This window comes from Urocampus carinirostris, chromosome 17, assembly GCF_059441175.1.
Source record: "Urocampus carinirostris isolate Australia breed hairy pipefish chromosome 17, RoL_Ucar_1.0, whole genome shotgun sequence".
Lineage (NCBI taxonomy): Eukaryota > Metazoa > Chordata > Actinopteri > Syngnathiformes > Syngnathidae > Urocampus > Urocampus carinirostris.
In genome coordinates, this window is record NC_142365.1 from 3,476,245 (window position 1) to 3,502,711 (window position 26,467).

The 26,467-nt window shown below is 41.3% G+C and overlaps 1 protein-coding gene across 4 annotated transcripts in view; it reads left to right on the forward strand.

Moving 5' to 3' along the window:
* The first annotated feature begins 349 nt into the window (after positions 1-349).
* The window catches only part of gria3a (glutamate receptor, ionotropic, AMPA 3a), a 118,141-nt gene continuing 92,023 nt past the window's right edge, over positions 350-26,467 (forward strand). For all 4 annotated transcript variants that reach the window (XM_088321331.1, XM_088321332.1, XM_088321334.1 and 1 more), the window contains exons 1-3: positions 350-739; positions 4,949-5,107; positions 18,951-19,190. In XM_088321331.1, the coding sequence (XP_088177457.1) occupies positions 658-739; positions 4,949-5,107; positions 18,951-19,190 (481 nt within the window). In that variant the 5' untranslated portion in view covers positions 350-657. The remainder of the gene's footprint in view (positions 740-4,948; positions 5,108-18,950; positions 19,191-26,467) is intronic.

The following is a 26,467-nucleotide window of genomic DNA, read 5'->3' on the forward strand; positions in this document are numbered from 1 at the left end:
GTGTGCCCTGCGATTGGCTGGCAACCCGTTCAGGGTGTCCCTTGCCTACTGCCCGGAGATGGCTGGGATGGGCTCCAGCCCCCCCGCGACCCTAATGAGGATAAGCGGTACGGCTGATGAGATGAGATGTTTATGGTTTATACTGGCTGAATAAATAAATACAATACTGTAAATTCTATGGGTGGGCAAAGCTCGTTGGCGGGTGGGCACTGCCCCCTTAGTAACGCCCCTGACGGACGCATCGATAGTTTTTTTTTTTTTTTTTTTTTTTCTCTTCAAAATGTGAATGGAGGGTGTAGAGGCGCACACGCGCACTGCAGCGAGCGGGCACTCAAGTTTGGGACCTCCTCTCGCTTCTTTTTCCTCTCTCTGCGTCATTCGAGCGCTCTTCGCCCACGGAGCAGGAGCTCTTCTCCTTTTTTTTCTTCCTTTTTTTCCTTTTTTTCCTCCTCGCGCATCAGCACCTCCTCCGGCCAAACAACAAAACCGTCTTCAGTTTTTTCGCAATCTTCAGCAGGACGCATCCGTGGGCGTGCGCACTGCACCGCGACGCGTGGATTTCTCTCAGTTTCTTTCTTTTTTTTTTCTCTTTTTTCTTTTTCTAGCGTTCATGGTGCGCCGCTCTCCTCGCTCATCCTCAGTAGCCGCAGCGGGAAAATGTGGCCGGGAATAGTAGCCGCACTTTGCTGGTGTACGTGCAAAGAGGCGACGGCTGCCTTCCCCAACCAGATCAACATCGGTAAGTTGAGCACCACTCGCGCGTCCCGCGGAATCGATCCGGAGTCGGCGTGCACGCTTTCAACTTTGCGTGCGAAATGCATGCTGGGGGGGTCGTGGGGGGTGCAGCCTCTTGCAGGATTAAAATGGAGAATGACGTCAGATAGGGTGACTACAGAACAGTCAAGTCACATGAATTCAGAAAGATATGGCGCTTATTTTTATTCCTCAGAGTTTAAAACAAGAGTTCTCATTCGTCTAAGAGACAATCAGCTTTTTTATATCCTCAGACAACATCTCGTGTTACTTAGCGCGTCCCCTGGCGATGACGCCCTTGTTTTTCCCTCCATGTGCATCCTATCCGGGAATTGACAATGTTTTTTCTAAATGTTTTCGTCCTGTTTCGATTTTCCGAAGTGACACAATTTCCGAGGAACTCGTTGGGTTCGGCATGACATCCAAATTCCTGGCTTGACCGTATGTTCCATGGCAAGAAGAATGTTTTTACTTGGCAGCCCAAGGCGATTAATAATAACATTCGTTGACATTTACACTCGGGAGAAACAAGCCTGGAATTTCCTGTTTCAAACTAATGTGTTCTCCTTATGTCAAGCACGACTACAATACACCGCAGTTACACATTATTGTGGTTTATCTGTCCCACCAAGGATCCACATTCAGGCTGGACTAGATGATGAGGCTTTTATTTCAGTTACGTTGCAACGAGTGACACAACATACACACACCATGGGGTTAGCACCTCCGCTGGTTCTCAACATCGTCAGCAGCACGCTGGAGACTGCTCTAAATATATCAAAGTTTTCTTTTCAGTTGACATACAATCAGGTTTGGGTAGGGTTACTTTAACTGGATTACTTTCAATGACTTTTGGATGACTCCAATACCAAATATGCTAATAAAAGACAAAAGAAACACAATATGAAAAAAAAATAATGATGACTCACACCACGTGGTAAGCTTTCTCTCCTGGCTTTGATCTCTTTGATCTCCGGCAAAACGAACATAAAATGCAACAGAAACAAAATGAAAATAAATCCAAACAGAGTCATTTGATTTATATTTAGTTTTTTTAAAAAAAACAAGCTTAAAAAAATATGCCCAATATGGAGAAATAAAGTGAAGTTTAACTTACTTTTGGAAGATGAGATTCAAAACGTAGGTGACTTCCTCCTCCGTTGTAAAAAGTGGCCGAAAAAAAGCGTTCCGACGATTTTCTCAACCGCATTAAGCTTTCTTATTCCACTTTCGTTTCAAAAGAAATGTCTCGCCTCTTCTTTACACTTTACACCAACCTTATTAAATGGAAACAATAAAAATATCAAAGTTCTTGAGATACAGTATAGAATGTTCACACACAAACTAGAAAGACAGGTGCCGTATATATTAATACGCCCACCTTTTTTAAATATTTCAAATATTGTATATAACATCAGGAGCAAAGTAGGAAAAGGAAAATAATACTTCAAAACAGGAATATCCAGGGTTTGTATGGATGCTTGAAATCCTAGAAAATGCTTGAATTGTAAAAGTTCTGTTTTCAAGGTCAGGAAAATACTTGAATTTTGGGCTAAGTGCTGGAAAATGCTTGAAATGATTCCCATTGCCGAGTTTCCTGGCAGTTTGACCAGATAAAGCGTGCTTTTAAATGAAGAAAATTGATTTTAAAAAGTGTGTAAAAATGACGCGGATGGTGGCTCCAGCTCCCAAACGGATCCCTGCAAAATATGTGAAATATAAATTCAAATATTTACAGATGTACAAAAAGAATTGGGAAAAATAATGAACTCTTCTGTGCTATAAATGAATGACAAAAAGCAAAAAAATACATACCGGTATATATATATATATTTGTGTCGAGCATGGTGTTGGGAATGTCATAGCTTATTGATAGAAACATCTCAAAATAGCACAAAGTATGTGTTAGCAGCAAAATTATCAACCAAAAAAAACGCGCTGGATAACATCCTTCAAAAGGACCCTTCTATTTAAGCTCAGTACTCTCACTCACCTTTTGTCAGTCCATCAACAAACCTTTGCGCCCGGAAGGCGTGGGTTTTGACTCTGTCCGGTTACCCGTTTGTGTATCCCGTCCAGAATCGATCCCGTCTGTTTTGTCCGGTTTTGATTTCGGTGTCTGGTATCGTTCCCGTCTATCTCGTTCTGTCTGATATCTGTCTCCAGTCTTTTATATCTGTTTTCAATCCTTTCTCGCTTTCATCTTCCCTTGGTTTCCTATCTTTATTTCTTCTCATCTTTTTTCATTTTTCCTTTCTTTCTTTCTTCTTACCTTCTTTCTTTGTACCTTCTTTTTTATTTCTTTCTTCCGTTTGTTTCTTTGTTTCTTCCTCTGGATTTCTTTCTTTATTCCTCTTTCCTTGCTTCCTTCCCTTTCTTTGTACTTTCTTTCTTTTCAATTCATTTCTTCTTGACTTCTTTCTTACTTCCCTTCCTCTTTCATTTCTTTTTGCCTTCCTTTCCTTTCTTTCTTCCCTTCCTCTTTCATTTTCTTCTTACCTTCCTTTTTCATTTCTTTCTTTCTTCCCTTCCTCTTTCACTTCTGTATTCCCATCCTCTTTACTTTCTTTCTTCTTCTTTGTACCTTCTTTCTTTCCAATTCATTTCTTCTTTACATCTTTCTTTCTTCCCTTTCTCTTTCACTTCTGTATTCCCATCCTTTTTTCTTTCTTTCTTCCCTTTCTTTGTACGTTCTTTCGGTCTACTTCACTTCTTTCTTTCTTCCCTTCCTCTTTCCTTTCTTTATTCCCATCCTCTTTTCTTTCTTTCTTCCCTTTCTTTGTACCGTCTTTCTGTCTACTTCCCTACTTCACGTCTTTCTTCCCTTCCTCTTTCATTTCTTTATTCCCATCCCCTTTTCTTTCTTTCTCGCCTTTCTTTGTACCTTCGTTCTGTCGACTTCCCTTCTTCACATCTTTCTTTCTTCCCTTCCTCTTTCATTTCTTTATTCCCATCCCCTTGTCTTTCTTTCTCGCCTTTTTTTGTACCTTCGTTCTGTCTACTTCCCTTCCTCATTTCTTTCTTCCCTTCCTCTTTCATTTCTGTATTCCCATCCTCTTTTCTTTCTTTCTTGCCTTGTTTTCAACCTTCTTTCTGTCTACTTCCCTTCTTCACGTCTTTCTTACCTCCCTTCCTCTTTCATTTCTTTTTCCCTTCCTTCCTCCCTTCATTTTTCATTTCCTTCTTCCCTTCCTTTTTCATTTCTTTCTTCCCTTTCTTTCTGTTTACTTCCCTTCTTCACGTCTTTCTTTCTTCCCTTCCACTTTCATTTCTTTATTCCCATCCTCTTTTCTTTCTTTCTTCCCTTCCTTTGTACCTTTTTTCTGTCTACTTCCCTTCTTCATGTCTTTCTTTCTTCCCTTTCTCTTTTATTTCCTTCTTCCCTTCCTTTTTTATTTCTTTCTTCCCTTCCTTTCTGTCTACCTCCCTTCTTCACGTCTTTCTTTCTTCCCTTCCTCTTTCATTTCTTTTTCCCTTCATTTTTCATTTCCTTCTTGCCTTCATTTTTCTTTTCTTTCTTCCCTTCCTTTCCGTCGACTTCCCTTCTTCACGTCTTTCTTTCTTCCCTTCCTTTCTGTCGACTTCCCTTCTTCACGTCTTTCTTTCTTCCCTTCCTCTTTCATTTCTTCATTCCCATCCTCTTTTCTTTCTTTCTTCCCTTTTTTTGTACCTTCTTTCTGTCTACTTCCCTACTTCACGTCTTTCTTACCTTCCTTCCTCTTTCATTTCTTTTCCCCTTCCCTTCCCTTCCTTTCCTTTCTTTCTTGCCTTCATTTTTCTTTTCTTTCTTCCCTTCCTTTCTGTCGACTTCCCTTCTTCACGTCTTTCTTTCTTCCCTTCCTCTTTCATTTCTTCATTCCCATCCTCTTTTCTTTCTTTCTTCCCTTTTTTTGTACCTTCTTTCTGTCTACTTCCCTTCTTCACGTCTTTCTTACCTTCCTTCCTCTTTCATTTCTTTTTCCCTTCCCTTCCCTTCCTTTCCTTTCTTTCTTCCCTTCCTTTCTGTCGACTTCCCTTCTTCACGTCTTTCTTTCTTCCCTTCCTCTTTCATTTCTTCATTCCCATCCTCCTTTCTTTCCCTCTTTTGTTTTCCTTTTTTCTTCCCTTTTCTCTTTTCTTCCCTTTATTTTTTGTTTTCTACTCTTGGTCTTTTTTGAGCGTTGACATATATCTCTCCTTGGCGACGGCCTGACAGGCGGTCTCTTCACGCGCTGGACGGTGCAGGAACACAGCGCCTTCAGGTTCGCGGTGCAGCTGTACAACACCAACCAAAACGCCAGCGAGAAACCTTTCATCCTCAACTACAACGTGGACAACTTGGAGTCCTCCGACAGCTTCTCCGTCACACACGCCTGTAAGTCACGTTCCCTCTAAATTTCCCTCCCAGGGGTCTGAGCCTTCACACAAAGTCGGTGAGGAACCCTCGAAACAACAGCGAGCAACGGCAATCCCCAGTGTGGCAACTGAGTCATGATCAAACATGTCCAAAACTTGACGTTTTGCGGAGTTTCCGGCAATGCAAAATTAATTTTCTCTTTAGAATGAATTGACTCATTTTTTTTCTATATCTCATTGTGTTTATTTTTTCCTAGTTCTTACTTTTTTTTGTTCTCTATTTACTTTTTTTACTTTGTTTCTTTCTTTTCGTTTTTTCTGGCTCTTTTTCTGAAATTTTCCTTCTTTTTTCTCTTCCTTTTGTTTTTGTTTTTCTCAGCTTTTCACTACTTTTTCATTTTGGTATTTTTTTCTTTTTGTTCTATTCCCCCTTCCTTTAAGTCATTTTGTGCACAATTTTACATCATATTTGGTCGTGTAGGGATGAAAGAAGCAAAAACAACCTGAAGAGCCGTTTAGGACTCGAAAGAGCCGGTTCTCTTTAGTGAGCCGAGCCGAAGAAGCCGGTTCTCGACAAACTCTACTAACTTTACTCAAATTCGTTCTACTTCGACTCGACTTCAAAATACCGCATTTAGAACACAGCGTCAGGGGAACCCGTGTATTCTCATTGTGTTTATTTTTTCCTAGCTGTTACTTTTTTCTTGCTTTTTTGGTTCTCTATTAACTTTTTCCCTTTATTTGCTTCTTTCTTTTCTTCTGGCTTTTTTTCTAAATTTTTCCCGCTCTTTTTTTTCCTCAGCTTTTCTCTACTTTTTAATTTTGGTATTTTTTTCTTGTTTCGATTTTCCGAAGTGACACAATTTCCAAGAAACTCGTCGGGGTCGGCCTGACATCCAAATGTTTCGCGCCGAGAAGAATGTTATTACTTGGCAGCCCAAGGCGATTAATAATAACATTCGCTGACATTTACACTCAGGTGAAACAAGCCTGGAATTTCCTGTTTTAAACGAATTCTCTCTCTCTCTCTCGTTCTTCTTTATGTTTTTTGTTTCTTTTTCAAATTCCCACTCTTTTTCTCTTTCTCTATGTCTCATTCCCTTACTTTTTCTCTTTTTTTCTAATGCTCACTCGTTTTCTCTCTTGTCATTCCCTTATTTTCTTTTTTTTCTCAAGCTCACTTTCTCTTTCTCATTCCTTTTTATTTTTCTCTCTTTGTCTAATGCTCATTCTTTTTTCTCTCTCTCTTTCTCTCTCTCTCTTTCCCTTTATGTTTCTCTTTTTTTCATGATCACTCTTTTTCTCTCATTCCCTTTTATTCTCTTTTTCTCATTCTCTCTCTTTTCTCATTCCCTTATTTTCATTTTTTTCTCAAGCTCACTCTTTTTCTCATTCCTTTTTATTTGTCTCTCTTGGTCTCATGCTCATTCTTTCTCTTTCTCTTTCCCTTTATTTTTCTCTTTTTCTCATGCTCACTCTTTCTCTTTTTCCTATTTATTGTTCTCTTTTTCTCATTCTCTCTTTTTCATTCCCTTATTTTCTTTTTTTTCTCAAGCTCACTCTTTTTCTCATTCCTTTTTATTTGTCTCTCTTTGTCTCATGCTCATTCTTTCTCTCTCTCTCTCTCTCTCTCTCTTTACCTTTGTTCCTCTTTTTCTCATGCTCACTTTTTTTCTCTTTCCCTTTTATTCTCCTTTTCTCATGCTCACTCTTTTTCTTATTCCTTTTTATGTTTCTCTCTTTGTCTCATGCTCACTTTTTTCTCTCTTTCTCTTTCCCTTTATTTTTCTTTTTTTCTCATGCTCACTCTTTCTCTCTTTCCTATTTATTGTTCTCTTTTTCTCATTCTCTTTCTCATTTCCTGATTTTCTTTTTTTCTCAAGCTCACTCTTTTTCTCATTCCTTTTTATTTGTCTCATGCTCATTCTTTCTCTCTCTTTCTCTTTCCTTTTTTAGTCATCCGCTTTGTGTCACTCGGCCCGCCGGTTGTTTTGAATGTTTTTGGGGGGGGGCCGCACATTTTTATTCTCACCCGGAGCGATCGAGTTACTCATCCCTGAGCTTTCGTAAGAACAAAAACCGCGTTTCGTCCTCTAGCCGGGGTCGCTTGATAACGCTCGTTGACAAATGGCCGCCGGCGAGCGCCATTGACGTTTCGGGGATCGATCCACGTGACCCGATTCCTGATCCCTTTTTGTCCCCTCGTGGAAAAAAGGGAAAAAAAATCCATTCTCGCCAATGTCACTGGAACCAGGTCCTAGATCAGGGGTGTCCAACTCGTTTGAACTCTGGGGCCACACCATAGAACAAACATTCTGTCGGGGGCCGGACGAGTAGATTAAAGAGAAAGAAAAAGAGAGATAAAGAAATAAGAGAAAGAGGGAAAGAAGAGAGAGGCCGGGACAAAGAAAGAAAAAGAGAGAGAGGGAGGGAGCGTGAGAAACAAAAGATAAAAAGTCGTGAGAGAGGAATAAAAAAAAAAAAAGGGAGAGAAAGAAAGAAATCCAAAGAGAAATAGAAAGACAGAAGGAGAGAAAAGAGAAAAGAAAGCGCGAAGGGTAGGAAGAGCGAAAGAGAAAAGGGAAAAAGGAAGTTAGAGCAAAAGAGGTTAAAAAGACACAGAGAGAGAAAGAGACAAAGAGCAACAAAGGAAGAGAAAAAGAGAGACACAGAGAGTGGGAGAAAAGGGGTGGAAAAGAGAAAGAGAGAGAGAGAGAGAGAGAGTTAAAAACGTGTCAGAGTTGGGTTTTCAGTTTCCATCTATCCATTCCATCCATTCTATCTCTATCTATCTCTATCTATCCATTCCATCTATCTATCTAGACATCTATCTATCTATCTATTCCATCCATTCTATCTATCAAACTCTATCCATTCCATCCATTCCATCCATTCTATCTATCTATCTATCTATGTCTATCATCCATCCATTCTATCTATCCATCTATCTATCTCTATCCATTCTATTTATCCATTCTCTCCATTCTATCTATCCATTCCATCCATTCCATCCATTCTATCTATCTATCTATCTATCTATCTATCTATCTATCTATCTATCTAGACATCTATCTAGACATCTATTCCATCCATTCTATCTATCAAACTCTATCTATCTATCCATTCTATCTATCCATTCCATCCATTCTATCCATCTATCTATGTCTATCATCCATCCATTCTATCTATCAAACTCTATCTATCCATTCTATCTATCTATCTATCTTTCTCTATCTCTCTATCTCTATCTTTTTATCTATCTATCTCTTTATCTTTCAATCTCTCTCTTTCTCTCGATCTCTCTCTCTCATCTCATCTCTATTTATCTCTATATATCTATCTATTCCATATATCTATTTGTTGTATGGCTTTTCACGCCACATTTTAGTTTTCCGATATCGGACGGTTCCTGAATCAGTTGTGCATTTTATCCTCGACATGATCTAAAACAATTCTTTTCGAGCACTTCTCATCCCGCTTTCTCCGCCTCCTTTTCGCGGCGATCGTACGGCTGAGCATGAAAAGTCGGCGTAGGTGGCGCACTCATCTCCTTTTCACTTTTGCTGCAGTGGAGAAAAAAAGGGAAAAAAAGAAGAAAAAAAGAGAAAAAAAATGAAGTGGATGCTAGTTTGCTAAGCTCGGACCGCCTCGGGCCCCGTCTGATTTCCGGGATAATCCGAGCATTGGGTAAACAGGCGGCGAGTCCGCGTTTTGTGAAAATTATCTAAAGTGGGGAGTAGACGACGCTCCCGCCTGAGGGGGGAGACGCGTATTCTTTGCCGGCCGCTTTGGAACAATTTGCTCCGCTGTGTGTGCAGGGGGTGTCAAACTCATCCCAGCCCCGGGGGCCACGTGCTACGAGCAACATATCACCGGACGAGAAAATTTAAGAGAAGAGAGGGAAAAAAATGGAGAGAGAAGGAAAAAGTGAGAGAAAAAGAGAAAGAACAATAGAAGAAATGGAAAGAGAGAGAAAGAAATAAAGGGGGTGTAGAACTGATCCCAGGCCATGTGCTACAAGCAATATCTCACCGGGCTCGGACGAGAAAATTTAAGAGAAGAGAGGGAAAAAAATGGAGAGGGAAGGAAAGAGTGAGAGAAAAAGAGAAAGAACAATAGAAGAAATGGAAAGAAAGAGAAAGAGAGAGAAAGAAATAAAGGGGGGGGAACTGATCCCAGCCGGGGGCCACGTGCTACAAGCAATATCTCACCGGACGAGAAAATTTAAGAGAAAAGAGGGAAAGAAATGGAGAGAGAAGGAAAGAGTGAGAGAAAAAGAGAAAGAACAATAGAAGAAATGGAAAGAAAGAGAAAGAGAGAGAAAGAAAGAAAGGGGGGGAACTGATCCCAGCCGGGGGCCACGTGCTACAAGCAATATCTCACCGGACGAGAAAATTTAAGAGAAGAGAGGGAAAGAAATGGAGAGAGAAGGAAAGAGTGAGAGAAAAAGAGAAAGAACAAGGGAGAGGAATAGAGAGAGAGCACATTAGAGGAAATGGAAAGAAAGAGAAAGAAAGAAAGGAGGGGCGAACTAAAAGAGAGAACATTCAAAATAATGAGAGAAGAGAAAAAGACAGAGAGAGAGAGAAAAAAATGAGCAAGACAGATAAATGGAGAGAGAAAGAGAAGGAAATTAAGAAAAAAGAAGAATAGAGTAAAGGAGAGAGGGAAAGAGAATGAATGAGAATGGATGAGGGAGAAAGATAGAGAAATAGAAAAAAATGAAGAGGAGAGAGTTAGAGAAAGAGAGATATAAGGAAAGAAGGAAAGAGAAAGAAAGACAAGGACAGAAAAAGAAAGAAAGAAGGGACGAACTAAAAGAGAGAAAAGTCAAACTAATGAGAGAAGAGAAAAAGGCTGAAAGAGAGAAAAAAATGAGCACCAGGAAGAGAGCAACATAGAGAGAGAAAGAGAAGGAAATTAAGAAAAAAGAATGAAGCAAATGAGAATGAGAAAGATAGAAAGAGAAATAGAGAGAGAGATAAAGAAAAGAGAAAGAAAGAAAAAAATAGTGAGAGAGAAAGAAAGAAAAGAAAAAGTTAATGAGAGAAAAAGAAAGAAAAGAAAAAGTTAGCGAGAGGGAAAGAAAGAAAAGAAAAAGCTAGTAGGAAAGAGAGAAAGAAAGTAGTGAAGAAAGAAAGAAAAAAAGTTAGTGAGAAAGAAAGAAACAAAGGAAAGAAAAAGTAAGCAAGAAAGAAAGAAAGAAAAAAAAAGTTGCTGAGAAACAGAGAAAGTTAGAGCGAGAAAGAGAGTGCAAGAAAGAGGGAGAAATAGATTTTTAATGTACATTAATTCTTATTATCTTAATATTCGTTTTATGGCTTTAAATTAGGGGCGGGGAACCTTTTCGACACAAAGAGCCATAAAAGAAAATATATTCAGAAAAAAATTAAGAGAGCCACACCATATATATAAGACCACATTCAACAATTCATTTTGACTGTCCTAAATAATGCTTTCAAAACAAGGTGCAAGCAAAGTTCCTTTGTAAAAATGTCACCAAATACTGCAAACGATAAGCAGTTTGTCGTATTTACCTGTGACGCCGACCACAACGGGCGAGGGAGCGAACGCTGTGTGCCGAGATCCGCCCACTTCTACCGCTCACCCAATCAAACTGCTCTGAGTGGTTTGATGGAGTTTTGGGGTGTGTTCTATGGGTTTTCATTCAAAAGTATCTCAACACCGAACATACATAGTTTAATGAGCTTCCATTTAAAGCAGGGACCCTAACCCTAATTTAATGAGCTTCCATTTAGAGCAGCGGTCTTGAACCTGCGACCCCGTGGCCAATTGTGGCCCCCATGATGATAGTTTGAGGCCCCTCTGCAATGGAAATAGACAAAATATGTAGACTCAAATTGCCCAAAACACACTTTATTACTTTCAACAGTGAACATACATAATTTGATAAGCTTCCATTTAGAGTAGGGGTCTCAAACCCATGACCCAGGGGCCAATTGTGGCCCCCATGATGAAAGTTTGAGGGCCCCCTGCAATGGAAAAAGACAAAATACGTTGACTCAGAGACGAAAACTGACCTTATTACTTTCAACAGTGAACATATGTAATTTAATAAACTTCTATTTAGAGCATGGGTCTCGAACCCATGACCCGGTGGCCAATTGCGGCCCCCATGATGATACTTTGTGGCCCCCCTGCAATGGAAAAAGACAAAATAGGTAGACTCAGAGACAAAAACGGACCTTACTACTTTCAACAGTGAACATACATAACCTAATGAGCTTCCATTTAGAGTAGGGGTGTCCAACCCATGACCCAGGGGCCAATTGCGGCCCCCATGATGATAGTTTGAGGCCCCGCTGCAATGGAAAAAGACAAAATACATTGACTCAGAGACTAAAACACACCTTATTACTTTCAACATTGAACATACACAATTTAATGAGCTTCTATTTAGGGCAGGGGTCTCGAACCCATGACCCAGGGGCCAATTGCGGTCCCCATGATGATACTTTGAGGGCCACACATAATTCAATGACATTTCCTAGCGACCTACTGCCAAAACGGGGTAGGCCAAGACGACACCTATACTGTGAACGGTAATAAAAATGTGCAATAGTCATAATGGACTGAACCATTGTTGGACTCAGTGTTGCTTCAAATCAGGATGTAGGGCAAAACCTTCAAAAGAGTCGTTTGGGAAAAGAAGATCATGGCTTCGTTATTTATGGGAAACACACGAGAGACCTCCCGCTTGTGTAGAAATAGGACAGGTTGTGTATGACCCCAAAAACAGGATCTGTGTCCTCTCAACAATAGAGGACAGGTAGCATCTGCTTCTTCGTGTCTCCTTCCGACCAACCTTCTGCTTCTTCTTCTTAACTTTTGAGTCTCTTACTGAAGGATTTTAGACATTGGACTATAAAGGATCTTATACGATCGACTACGAATGACATTTAATGCTGTGGTGCGAGGTCAGGGCACCCTGGTGGAAAATGTTGTTTACAGGATAAGATAATCCATCCAGATGCAGAAAGGCCCTGATGACGTAGAAACGCTCGGTGTTGTTTTGAGTATTCCAGATATCGCGACGCCCAGGGGGGGCTTCCTTGGCACACCCATGGGAGGAGTCGGCACGCCATTATGCATGGAAAAGATGGCTAATAGGAGAGAGCTCGGGGCGGCAGTAGCTCAGGAGGTAGAGCGCTCGTCTTGGGATCAAGGGATCCCGGTTCGAATCCAGGCTCGTCCGTGTTACATGTGGAAGTGTCCTTGGGTAAGACACTGAACCGCTAATACCCCCAATAAGCAGGTTATATTCATTCCCAACATTACATTAATTTCCATCTTGAGGAAAAAGACGAGCCGCTTTTTCTCACGTTTTGGTGCGAGATGGCACACTTGAGTCTTCTAACCTCAAGTGTGAAAACCTCCTCTGACACTTTTCCTTTCTCTTCCCATCCGAACGGAAGACATCATTCTTTTATTAGTGTTAGGGGAAAAAATTATTACAAATGTAGAGTTTACCAAATTGTTCGAATGAGTTATCTGACTCCATTAACCAAACATAAACTTCATGCACCCAACAATGCATGCTCTTTTCTTAATCTAGGGAAAATATGGGCAAGAGACTGGCATTTCCACACGGGGGCAGTTTTTTTTTCTTAAAGTACCGTATTTTCCGCACTATAGGGCACATCGGGTTATAGGGCGCACCCTGAAAAATAGTTTTTGGTCCTATATCTTCCATACATAAGGCGCACCGGATTATAAGGCGCTACAATGGGAATGTGGACAAAACAGTCAGATGGTTCAGTCCAACTTATTACCCCCTTAACATTCCCAAAGCTTGCAGAGACGCAAATACGTGTCGAGAACACGTGCGGATGCGGTGTCCGTACGATGTCACTCAAATGCATCATTCCAAATATCATTCGGAAGGTTAAAGTCTTGAGATTCAAAAAATGCCAACCATTCCTTAGTTTCTATTTTCTTTTTCGCTCGCAATTTTACTGTGCATATGACATTAAACACTTGGAATTGAGTTTAATTTAAAAATTGACACTCCATTCCATCCATTATCTGCTTATCACATGAACATCGAGTTCAGTCTGAAACAAGATACTCGGAAAATGTATAGCCGGAGTAGCTCACCGAAGTCGTTGTGTTCAATAATAATGTGCAACCTCTTATATCCGTGAGTGTAGTAAATCCAGGAGAGTAAAATATTTACAAATATAGAATGGTAAAACATGTTTTCTTTATGCCGTAGACAACCAAACTTGCTATTCACAATCATCTTTTTCGGCCAATTGCAGGCTTTGTTTTGCCCCTTAGCCTATGCGAGCCTGTAAATGATCAAAAGGATCCGCCCCCTTGACCTCCGAATAACTTTAGCCAATAGTGATCGATTCAAATGATGATTGACACATTGGTTAGCCAATGAAACGCCGGTATATAAATCCCAGCATACACCGCGGACTACTTGGCGTTCGGGGGAAAATCGAGTCGGCTGCTGCTTGCATAAGTTGCAAGACTTTGCGACTTAATATTGATCCTTATATAAGGCGCACTGTATTATAAGGCGCATGGTCAGCTTTTGAAAAAAATAAAGGCTTTTAGGTGCGCCTTATAGTGCGGGAAATACGGTAATTAACTAAGTGAATTCCATGGAATTTAGCCGAATTAGTCTTCGTCGAGCCTCCCTCTCACGATCGATCTCCCATCTCTTCTTAAGATCTGTCTTTTGAAGTTCTTTTCACAAGCCGGCGTGTCGGCCACTCCCCGTGGGCAGGCCAGGAACTCCCCACATGGCCTCCACCTAAATTCACATAAAACTGTATGTAAAACACGCACAAAACGTACGCAAACACATAAAACATACGTAAACACGCAAACAATCACGAGCGGAAACGCGCACAAAAAACGACGTTAACGCGCTAAAAAATATAAGGAAACACTCCAAATCGTACGTAAACACACAAAACTCACCATTCACATAAAACCGTACGTAAAAACATATAAAAATGTACGTCAAACCACAAAACGACGTAAACACGCACAAAAAAAATAGTGAACACACACAAAATCGTACGCAAACACATAAAACAAACGTAAACACATAAAATGTACATAAATACGTAAATGCGTGCACCAAAACGTACGTAAACACCCACAAAAACATATTAACACGCCCAAAATATACGTAAACACACAAAACGCAGTAAATTCACACAAAACCGTACGTAAAAACATATAAAAATGTACGTCAAACTACGTAAACACGCACAAAAAAATAGTGAACACACACAAAATCGTACGCAAATACATAAAAGAAACATAAAATGTACATAAATACGTAAAAGCGTGCACCAAAACGTACGTAAACACCCACAAAAACATATTAATAGCTCAAAAACATACGTAAACGCACAAAACGCAGTAAATTCACATAAAACCGTACGTAAAAACATATCAAAATGTACGTCAAACCACAAAACTACGTAAACACGCACAAAAAAAATAGTGAACACACACAAAATCGTACGCAAACACATAAAACAAACGTAAACACATAAAATGTACATAAATACGTAAAAGCGTGCACCAAAACGTACGTAAACACCCACAAAAACATGTTAACACGCTCAAAAACATACGTAAACACACAAAACGCAGTAAATTCACATAAAACCGTACGTAAAAACATATAAAAATGTACGTCAAACCACAAAACTACGTAAACACGCACAAAAAAAATAGTGAACACACACAAAATCGTACGCAAACACATAAAAGAAACTTAAACACATAAAATGTACATAAATACGTAAATGCGTGCACCAAAACGTACGTAAACACCAACAAAAACATATTAACACGCTGAAAAACATACGTAAACACACAAAACGCAGTAAATTCACATAAAACCGTACGTAAAAACATATAAAAATGTACGTCAAACCACAAAACTACGTCAACACGCACAAAAAAAATAGTGAACACACACAAAATCGTACGCAAACACATAAAACAAACGTAAACACATAAAATGTACATAAATACGTAAAAGCGTGCACCAAAACGTACGTAAACACCCACAAAAACATATTAACACGCTCAAAAACATACGTAAACACACAAAACGCAGTAAATTCACACAAAACCGTACGTAAAAACATATAAAAATGTACGTCAAACCACAAAACGACGTAAACACGCACAAAAAAAATAGTGAACACACACAAAATCGTACGCAAACACATAAAACAAACGTAAACACATAAAATGTACAAAAATACGTAAAAGCGTGCACCAAAACGTACGTAAACACCCACAAAAACATATTAACACGCTCAAAAACATACGTAAACGCACAAAACGCAGTAAATTCACATAAAAACGTACGTAAAATCATATAAAAATGTACGTCAAACCGCAAAACTACGTAAACACGCACAAAAAAAATAGTGAACACACACAAAATCGTACGCAAACACATAAAAGAAACTTAAACACATAAAATGTACAAAAATACGTAAAAGCGTGCACCAAAACGTACGTAAACACCCACAAAAACATATTAATAGCTCAAAAACATACGTAAACGCACAAAACGCAGTAAATTCACACAAAACCGTACGTAAAAACTTATAAAAATGTACGTCAAACCACAAAACTACGTCAACACGCACAAAAAAAATAGTGAACACACACAAAATCGTACGCAAACACATAAAACAAACGTAAACACATAAAATGTACATAAATACGTAAAAGCGTGCACCAAAACGTACGTAAACACCCACAAAAACATATTAATAGCTCAAAAACATACGTAAACGCACAAAACGCAGTAAATTCACACAAAACCGTACGTAAAAACTTATAAAAATGTACGTCAAACCACAAAACTACGTCAACACGCACAAAAAAAATAGTGAACACGCACAAAATCGTACGCAAACACATAAAACAAACGTAAACACATAAAATGTACAAAAATACGTAAAAGCGTGCACCAAAACGTACGTAAACACCCACAAAAACATATTAATAGCTCAAAAACATACGTAAACACACAAAACGCAGTAAATTCACATAAAACCGTACGTAAAAACATATCAAAATGTACGTCAACACACAAAACGACGTAAACACGCACAAAAAAAATAGTGAACACACACAAAATCGTACGCAAATACATAAAAGAAACGTAAACACATAAAATGTACAAAAATACGTAAAAGCGTGCACAAAACGTACGTAAACACCCACAAAAACATATTAATAGCTCAAAAACATAAGTAAACACACAAAACGCAGTAAATTCACACAAAACCGTACGTAAAAACATATAAAAATGTACGTCAAACCACAAAACGACGTCAACACGCAGAAAAAAAATAGTGAACACGCACAAAATTGTACGCAAACACATAAAACAAACGTAAACACATAAAATGTACATAAATACGTAAAAGCGTGCACCAAAACGTACGTAAACACCCACAAAAACATATTAACACGCTCAAAAACATACGTAAACGCACAAAACGCAGTAAATTCACATAAAACCGTACGTAAAAACATATAAAAATGTACGTCAACACACAAAACGACGTAAACACGCACACAAAAACTAACGACACGTGCACGGAAACTTGCACAAAACACAAAAACATTCGTAAAATAAAACTTACTCCAATGACAAGACATTTGGATATATGGATTTATAGCTAGGTCATTTAGTCTCTCTTTAGCATTAGCTTAGCATAACCCTTGTCAAAATGGGCAGCCTATCAAATAATTACAACATTTTTGACCCATTTAAAGCAGAATTCTAAAACCGGAAGTCACAAAAACGCCACAAAAACTCTCATTATGAAGTCTCCGTTCCGCCGGAATAATCATGTCCATAAAACCTTTTTAGTATTCCGGGCGTCCGTACAAAAACTGTTCAAAAGGTGATCAAAATAAATGAGGCATGTTATCTTTTGTAAAATGGGCTTTGTGGTTCAGTTTTCCCGACTGTAAAAAAATTATTTTGCGCAATTGGGTGATTTAAGTATTGAGAGAGGTTTTATGAATGGATTTCGTTCAAGAGTTGTCGGCTAAAAACTGAGGACCTGGGAATCGTTTTGTCGGAAATGGTATTTCTTTTCTTTTTTTCCTACCTACCAACCCAGCTACCTACGTACCTACCTAGCCAGTTACCCAGCTACCTATTCAATTACTTAGCTACCTACCTACCCAGCTACCTACCTACCCAGCTACCTACCTGCCCAGCTACCTACCTACCTACCTAGCCAGCTATCTACCTACCTACCTAGCCAGCTACCCAGCTAGCTATCCAGTTACCTAGCTACCTACCTACCCAGCTACCTAGCTACCTACCTACCCAGCTACCTATCTGCCCAGCTACCTACCTACATACCTACCTACCTATCTTCACAGCTACCTACCTACCTACCCACCTTCACAGCTACCTACCTACCCAGCTACCTACCTACCTACCTAGCCAGTTACCCAGCTACCTATCCAGTTACTTAGCTACCTACCTACCCAGCTACTTACCCAGCTACCTACCTACCCAGCTACCTAGCTACCTACCTACCCAGCTACCTATCTGCCCAGCTACCTACCTACATACCTACCTACCTATCTTCACAGCTACCTACCTACCTACCCACCTTCACAGCTACGTACCTACCCAGCTACCTACCTACCTACCTAGCCAGTTACCCAGCTACCTATCCAGTTACTTAGCTACCTACCTACCCAGCTACTTACCCAGCTACCTACCTACCCAGCTAACTACCTACCTACCCAGCTACCTACCTGCCCAGCTACCTACCTACCTACCTAGCCAGCTACCCAGCTAGCTATCCAGTTACCTAGCTACCTACCTACCCAGCTACCTAGCTACCTACCTACCCAGCTACCTATCTGCCCAGCTACCTACCTACATACCTACCTACCTATCTTCACAGCTACCTACCTACCCAGCTACCTACCTACCCACCTTCACAGCTACCTACCTACCCAGCTACCTACCTACCTACCTAGCCAGTTACCCAGCTACCTATCCAGTTACTTAACTACCTACCTACCCAGCTACCTACCCAGCTACCTACCTACCCACCTACCTACCTACCTACCTACCTACCCAGCTACCAATCCAGTTACCTAGCTACCTACCTACCCAGCTACCTACCTACCTACCCACCTACCTACCTACCTACCTACCTCTGTCCCTCTTACAGTAAATGAATATCTGCTACAAATATTGGTTATCGACCTCCTCTTGATACTAATTATCGTACCAGATTCGATCCTTAGCGCTATCCAATTTCCCATGCTGCATTAGCTCAGGAGGTAGAGCGCTCTTTTTGGGATCAAGAGATCGCAGGTTCGATTCCCGGCTCCTCCGTGTTATATGTTGAAGTGTCCTTGGGCAAGCAGGTAGCGTCTTGCATGGCTGACTCCCTATTGGCGTGTGAGTGTGTGTGTGTGAATGGGTCAGTGTGAAGCACATTGTAAAGCGCTTTGGGAGGTCTTCCGTGACTTGAAAAGCGCTATAGAAATGCAGACAATTTACCATTTAGCATCTTGATTATCCTCAAAACGTTTGGAGGCAGACTCCCTATTGGTGTGTCAGTGTGTGTGTGTGAATGGGTAAGTGTGAAGCAGATTGTAAAGCGCTTTGGGAGGTCTTCACTGACTTGAAAAGCGCTATACAAATGCAGACCATTTACCATTTACCATGCTTTAAAAGGACATTGAAAATGTAGGTCAGCAGTATTGGGCCCCATTCACAACCAGCGTTCGCTAGCTAGGCTAATTCCGGTCTCCCGGGACGTCCCCGCGGTAACGCCCGTCTCTGTCTGTCCCGGCAGTCTGCTCGCAGTTCTCCCGGGGCGTCTACGCCATTTTCGGCTTCTACGACAGGAGATCCATGAACACGCTGACCTCCTTCTGCGGGGCCCTGCACACGTCCTTCATCACGCCCAGTTTCCCCCTCGATGCCGACGCACAGTTCGTCATCCAGATGCGCCCGCGCTTGCGCGGGGCCGTCCTCAGCCTCTTGGACCACTACAAGTGGGAGAAGTTTGTCTACCTCTACGACACCGACAGAGGTAAGAGCTTTTTCATCCCACCCGCCGAACGAAAATGGTCAAAATATCCATCCGTCCATCCGTTATCTGCAGCGCTTATCCACAGTAGGGTCGCGGGGGTGCTGGAGCCCATCCCAGCTGTCTTCAGGCAGTGGGTAAGGGACAACCCGAACTGGTTGCCAGCCAGTCGCAGGGCACACAGGGATAGACAACTGTTCACGCCATCCATCCATTATCTGCACCGCTTATCCACATTAGGGTCGCGGGGATGCTGGAGCCCATCCCAGCTATCTTCGGGCAGTGGGCAAGGGACACCCTCAACTGGTTGCCAGCCAATCGCAGGGCACACAGATATAGACAACTGTTCACTCCATCCATCCATTATCTGCACCGCTTATCCACAGTAGGGTCACGGGGGTGCCGGAGCTCATCCCAGCTGTTTTCAGGCAGTGGGCAGGGGACACCCCAAACTGGTTGCCAGCAAGTTGCAGGGCACACAGATATAGACAACTGTTCACTCCATCCATCCATTATCTGCACTGCTTATCCACAGTAGGGTCGCGGGGGTGCTGGAGCCCGTCCCAGCTGTCTTCAGGCAGTGGGTAAGGGACACCCCGAACTGGTTGCCAGCCAGTCGCAGGGCACACAGGGACAGACAACTGTTCACTCCATCCATCCATTATCTGCACCGCTTATCCACAGTAGGGTCACGGGGGTGCCAGAGCCCATCGCAGCTGTTTTCGGGCAGTGGGCAGGGGACACCCTGAACTGGTTGCCAGCCAGTCGCAGGGCACACAGGGACAGACAATTCACTCGCTCATTCACACCTAGGAACAATTTAGACCGGCCAATTTACCTGACATGCATGTTTTTGGAATGTGGGAGGAAACTGGAGTGCCTGGAAGAAACCCACGCAAGCACGGGGAGAACATGCAAACCCCACACAGGAGGATTCAATTCCATGACCTCGAAACTGTGCCGCGGATGCGCTCACCACTCAGCCGCCAGGCAGTTTTATTCAAAAATAAATAGGCCCACATCTCATTCACAGGGTTTGTACGGTTGCTTGAAATCCTTGAAAACGCTTGAATTTTAATGTTTTGTTTGAAAAGTGCTTGGGTGAAGTCCTTGTAAAATGCTCGACATTGCTTTTATCCGCAGTCTGACTCGATAGACAAAGCAATAAATGAAGAAGAATTAAACGAGTCTGTTTTAAATGTGTCGCGCCCAAGAGGACAGGTGCATCATGGGAAGCTGCCGTTTTAAAACACAATGCTGGAAAACGGACATTACGAAGGTATCTTAAGGATTCATCTAAAAAAATAATCAACCGATTCATCAATAATGAAAATAATCGTTAGTTCCAGCCCCTAGGTTACAATAACAGGACAAAATAAACGGGAACAATACCGGACAGGAAATCCCAACAGGAAACAGGACCGAGTCAGAACCCACGTCTTGTGGGACATCATTGACTTGAAAACTTAATAGCTGTCCATCATTTTGATGGATTGAAAATCAGAACTTAAACTACAAAGCTGTACGTCCTTAAGACGACCTGAGAAACAAAGAAGAACAATGGCGGGTGGATAATTTTAAAAAAAGAATAGTGGCCCGTATGTAATCATTGACTTTTCAGGCCTGACTCGGGATTAAGATCTTACCACTCCCATGCACAACAGAACCTTTCAATTTATCGTCGCTGAGACCGGTGATTTGGGCTTTTTTCACCCTTTTCTAACTGTTACCTTCTCTAGCCACTTGGTTGCAGGTTATTGTTCGTCTCTAGTTCCAATTTCAGTTTTTAATGGTACCACATTCTTACAATGAGATTCTCATGTGTCCATTTGAACCCAACACATGTGTCGGAAGTCATTAGGTGACCAAACCCCGAATTATCCTTCTAAACCAGGAGTTTATCGACCTTTCCCACACAGAGGTAAGAGTTTGCGCGTTCCATCTAGGGCTGCACATCTGCTCCTCATTATGCTCCCATCCGCCATCGTCGGATGCTTTTTGAATCCCTGCATTCGGAAAGTCCTAATTGCTTCATTGTAACGTCTGAGGAACGTCTGAGGAACCTTCAATCATGCCTGCAGGTGCAGTGGATCTGCTGGTTCTTGTCATGCACTTTGATTAGCGTTTTTTTTGTTTGCCATCTAAATTTAGGTACCGTATTTTCCGCACTACTCTATGAGATATTGAGGGGTACCCTGCCGGAAATATGATCGTGGAATTAGAATTGCACTAATTGAAAAAAAGAAGATCAGGTGGAATCATATGTTGGCCTGGAGAGAGATGGGCACCACCAGAATGTTTTTGCCCAAGACACACCACAGGGACTAGTGCCCCTACCACCGTAATGGTTAAGGGATCCAACCAGCCATCACGAGAGACCAGGTGTAAACATGTGTAGGCCTGAAAAGGGATGGGCACCACCAGGCTGTTTTTGCCCAAGACACACCACAGGGAATAGTGCCACTACGACCGTAATGGTTAAGGGATTCAACCAACCATAACTAGAGACCAGGTGTAAACATGTGTTGGCCTGGAGAGAGATGGGCACCACCAGGCTCTTTTTGCCCAAAACACACCACAGGGAATAGTGCCCCTACCACCTTAATGGTTAAGGGATCCAACCAACCATAACTAGAGACCAGGTGTAAACATGTGTAGGCCTGGAGAGGGATGGGCGCCACCAGGCTGTTTTTGCCCAAGACATACCACAGGAAATGGTGCCCCTACCACCTTAATGGTTAAGGGATCCGACCAACCAACCATAACAAGAGACCAGGTAGAAACATATGTTGGCCTGGAGAGGGATGGGCACCACCAGGCTGTACTTGCCCAAGACATACCACAGGAAATGGTGCCCCTACCACCTTAATGGTTAAGGGATCCGACCAACCAACCATAACTAGAGACCAGGTAGAAACATATGTTGGCCTGGAGAGGGATGGGCACCACCAGGCTGTACTTGTCCAAGACACACCACAGGAAATAGTGCCCCTACCACCTTACTGGTTAAGGAATCCGACCAACGAACCATAACTAGAGACCAGGTAGAAACATATGTTGGCCTGGAGAGGGATGGGCACCACCAGGCTGTACTTGTCCCAGACACACCACAGGAAATAGTGCCCCTACCACCTTACTGGTTAAGGAATCCGACCAACGAACCATAACTAGAGACCAGGTAGAAACATATGTTGGCCTGGAGAGGGATGGGCACCACCAGGCTGTACTTGTCCAAGACACACCACAGGAAATAGTGCCCCTACCACCTTACTGGTTAAGGAATCCGACCAATGAACCATAACTAGAGACCAGGTAGAAACATATGTTGGCCTGGAGAGGGATGGGCACCACCAGGCTGTACTTGCCCAAAACACACCACAGGGAATAGTGCCACTACAACCGTAATGGTTAAAGGATCCAACCAACCATAACTATAGACTAGGTGGAAACATGTGTATGCCTAGAGAGGGATGGGCGCCACCAGGCTGTACTTGCCCAAGACACACCACAGGAATTGGTGCTTAAGGGAAACCCAACACCCCAACAACTGTATTTGTATATACAATACATCACTGAGCACAATTGCATAAGATCGGATGCACCAGGAATCAAACCATGATCGTGGCGAGGAACGGGTCGGATCCTATCCATTAGATCACTAAGGGTACAGACGACATATGAAAAGGCATTATGTTTTATCTTATCAATATTGTGTGTATTCCTATTGGACTAGTGGATAGGATGTGAAACCCCCCCATCTATCTATCTATCGATCTATCTCTAAATCTATCTCTCTATCACTATAAATCTATCTCTATCTATCTATCGCTATATATCTCTATCTCTCTATCTCTATCTATCTATCTCTATTCATCTATTGCTCTCTATCTCTAGCTATCTCTCTATTGATCTATCTCTCTATCTATCTCTATCTATCTCTATATCTATCCATCTCTATCTATCTATATCTCTATCTCTATGTCTGTCTCTATATCTATCTCTATCTATGGTATCTATGGTATCTATCTATCTATCTCTCTATACACTATCTTTAGAAAAAAGTTGAAAAATGATACATACAAATCGAGTTACTTTTTCAAAAACTAATAAAAATTTCCAAAGTAGCTCCGCCACATAAACATAGCGCTTAAAACGTAGGTGAAATCAAGAGTCAAGCGCTGAACCTCCCCTAAAGGGAAAGCTCAAACACGGTGCTCCTAAATGTGCCAACACGCATACTTATATCTCTCTCCATCGTATTTATAACCCAAAATCGGAGAAGAATTTCTCTTCCCCCGCCTCACTTGATGTATTTGACTATCGGGTGGGTGTCTCATCTCTTGCTCAAACAGAGATTTAGAAACATCAGCTCGACAGCAAAATTACTTACCCTAAAAAAAAACCTCTACATATCCTGAAACACTGCAAAATAGAAACCTCTAAAACGGGCATGTTACTTGAAACAAGCCATTAGTTACAGTTACTCACTACTTTTCCCAAAAAGTAACAGAGTTAGAAACTGAAAGACTCTATAGTAAAAGTAACTAGTTACCAGGGAAAGTAACTATTTCTGTTACTTCAAAAAGAAAATGAATGTCAAGGAATTTGAGAGATCCCCCCAAAAATACCTGTAACTACTGTTTTTTCGTCATTTGAATGGTCGTAAGTAGGGGAGCGACTGTATTTGTATTTCCTTTTTGTGTTTTCTGTCTTAAATCTTATTTTAAAATTCATTCAAAAAGTCTTAAAAAGTCTTGAATTTAACTTGACTTAAGCTGCAGTTACCCTGTATATGGTGGTCGCTATTTTGAATGGTGAACTGATCCGATAGGACGTGACGTAAACAACCCGTTGGTGTTCTGCAGGCCAAGTAACGGATGACTTTTAACCGTCAGTAACGGTAGCGGCGGGAACAAAATGAAACTGGAACTTAATAGAGAACAGTCCGTTCGCATTGGTGAGAAAGATTCATGTTCTATCGTCCTCAACACTGGTAGGCCTCAGGGCTGTCCATTGTCTCCAACTTTGTTTTCCCTATTCACACATGATTGTCAACCCAATTCTGACCATTCACTATTCGCTAAATATGAAGACGACACCACGGTTACTGGCTTTATTTCAAATGGAGACGAAACTGAATACCGAGCAGAAATTGATTCACTTTCCACCTGTTGTCATGAGAGTAATCTGTCATTGAATGTAGGTAAAACTAAGAAGATGATAATAGATTTTTGTACTAAGCCTCCCCCGCATGTGCCACTGTCAATTAATGGTAGTGAGATGGAACTGGTCCATTCATTCAAGTTTATGGGTACTTACTTGTCAGCTGACCTCACATGGACTGTCAATGCTACTGTTATTCTAAAGTCAGCCAGACAAAGGCTCTACTTCCTCCATCAACTCAAATCATTCGGAGTCTGTCAACCCATTCTAGTCCATTTTTATCGTGCTATCATTGAATCCGTTTTAACTACGGCAATCACAGTTTGGTTTGGTCGCGTCAATCAGAAAGAATTGTCAAAGATGGAATCGGTAGTGAGGACGGCAGAGGAAATAATAGGTACTGGCCTCCCGTCCCTGCAAAGTATCTACATCGAAAAAACTAGAAAACGGACACTAAAAATTATAGACGATCCCAGTCACCCTGCTCGCAGGTACCGTGATTTCCGCACTATAAGGCACACCTAAAAGTCTTATTTTTTTTCAAAATCTGACCATGCGCCTTATAATACAGTGCGCCTTATATATGGATCAATATTAAGTCGCAAAGTCCTCTCAAGTCTCAAGCAGCCGCCGACTAGATTTTCCCCCAAAGGCGAAGTAGTCCGCGGTGTATGCTGGGATTTATATACCGCCGTTTCATTGGCTAACCAATGTGTCAATCATCATTTGAATCGATCACTATTGGCTAAAGTTATTCGGAGGTAAAGGGGGCGGATCCTTTTTATCATTTACAGGCTGGCATAGGCTAAAGTGGCAAAACAAAGTCTGCAATTGGCCGAAAACAATGTGTTAATCATCAGTTGAATCGATCACTATTGGCTGAAGTTCTTAGGAAGTAAAGGGGGCGGATCCTTTTTATCATTTATAGGCTCGCATAGGCTAAAGGGACAAAACAGAGCCTGCAATTGGCCGAATAAGATGACTGTGAATAGCATGTTAGGTAGAACTACGCCATAGAGATAACAGTATTTTACTATTCTGTACTGTATTTGTAAATATTTTACTCTCCTGGATTTACTACACTCACGGATATAAGAGGACCATGGTTGCACATTATTATGGAACACAACGACTTCGGTGAGCTACTCCGGCTATATATTTTCCCAGTATCTTGTTTCAGACTGATTTCGATGTGTTCTATTTTTAAATTAAACTCAATTCCAAGTGTTTATTGTCATACGCACAGTAAAGTTGTGAGCAAAAAAGAAAATAGAAACTAAGGAATGGTTGGCATTTCTTGAATCCCAAGTTTTTAACCTTCCGAATGATGGAACGATGCATGTGAGTGACATCGTACGGACACCACATCCGCATGTGTCTACGACACGTATTTGCTTTTTTGCAAGCTTTGGGAATGTTAAGGGGGTAATCAGTTGGACTGAACTATCTGACTGTTTTGCCTTATAATTCGGTGCGCCTTATGTATGTCAAATATAGGACCAGAAGCAATTTTTTGGGGGTGCGCCCTATAACCCGGTGCGCCCTATAGTGCGGAAAATACGGTACTTTGATTACCTGCCGTCAGGTCGCCGTCTTTGCTCCTTTAGGATTAAGACTTCACGTCTTAAAGAGAGTTTTTACCCTACTGCTATCCGTATTTTCAACGGGAATTGATTTAGGTTATTATGTATAGTATTATCATGCCAACGGCGTTCCTCCGACCTATTCTACTCTAGTTTTGTTGTTTACATATTCTTTCTTTTTAAACTATTCTATATAATGACTTTGTATTATACACTACAATATCTTTTTCACTCTATTCTTTTTATTATTTTAAATCTATTATTTTATCATTATTGAGTTGTGAAGTCTATATATATGTTTTGTGTATTTCTCTGAACATTCCCCTAATATTCACTGTCTGTATATCTTTTGCTGTTTTAGTCTCATGACTCTACCTATCTCTATCCATCTATCACTCTCTATCTCTATCTATCTCTCTATCTCTCTATTGATCTATCTCTCTATCTATCTCTATATCTATCCATCTCTATCTCTATCTCTATATATATCTCTATCTCTGTCTCTATATCTATCTCTATCTATCTCTATCTATC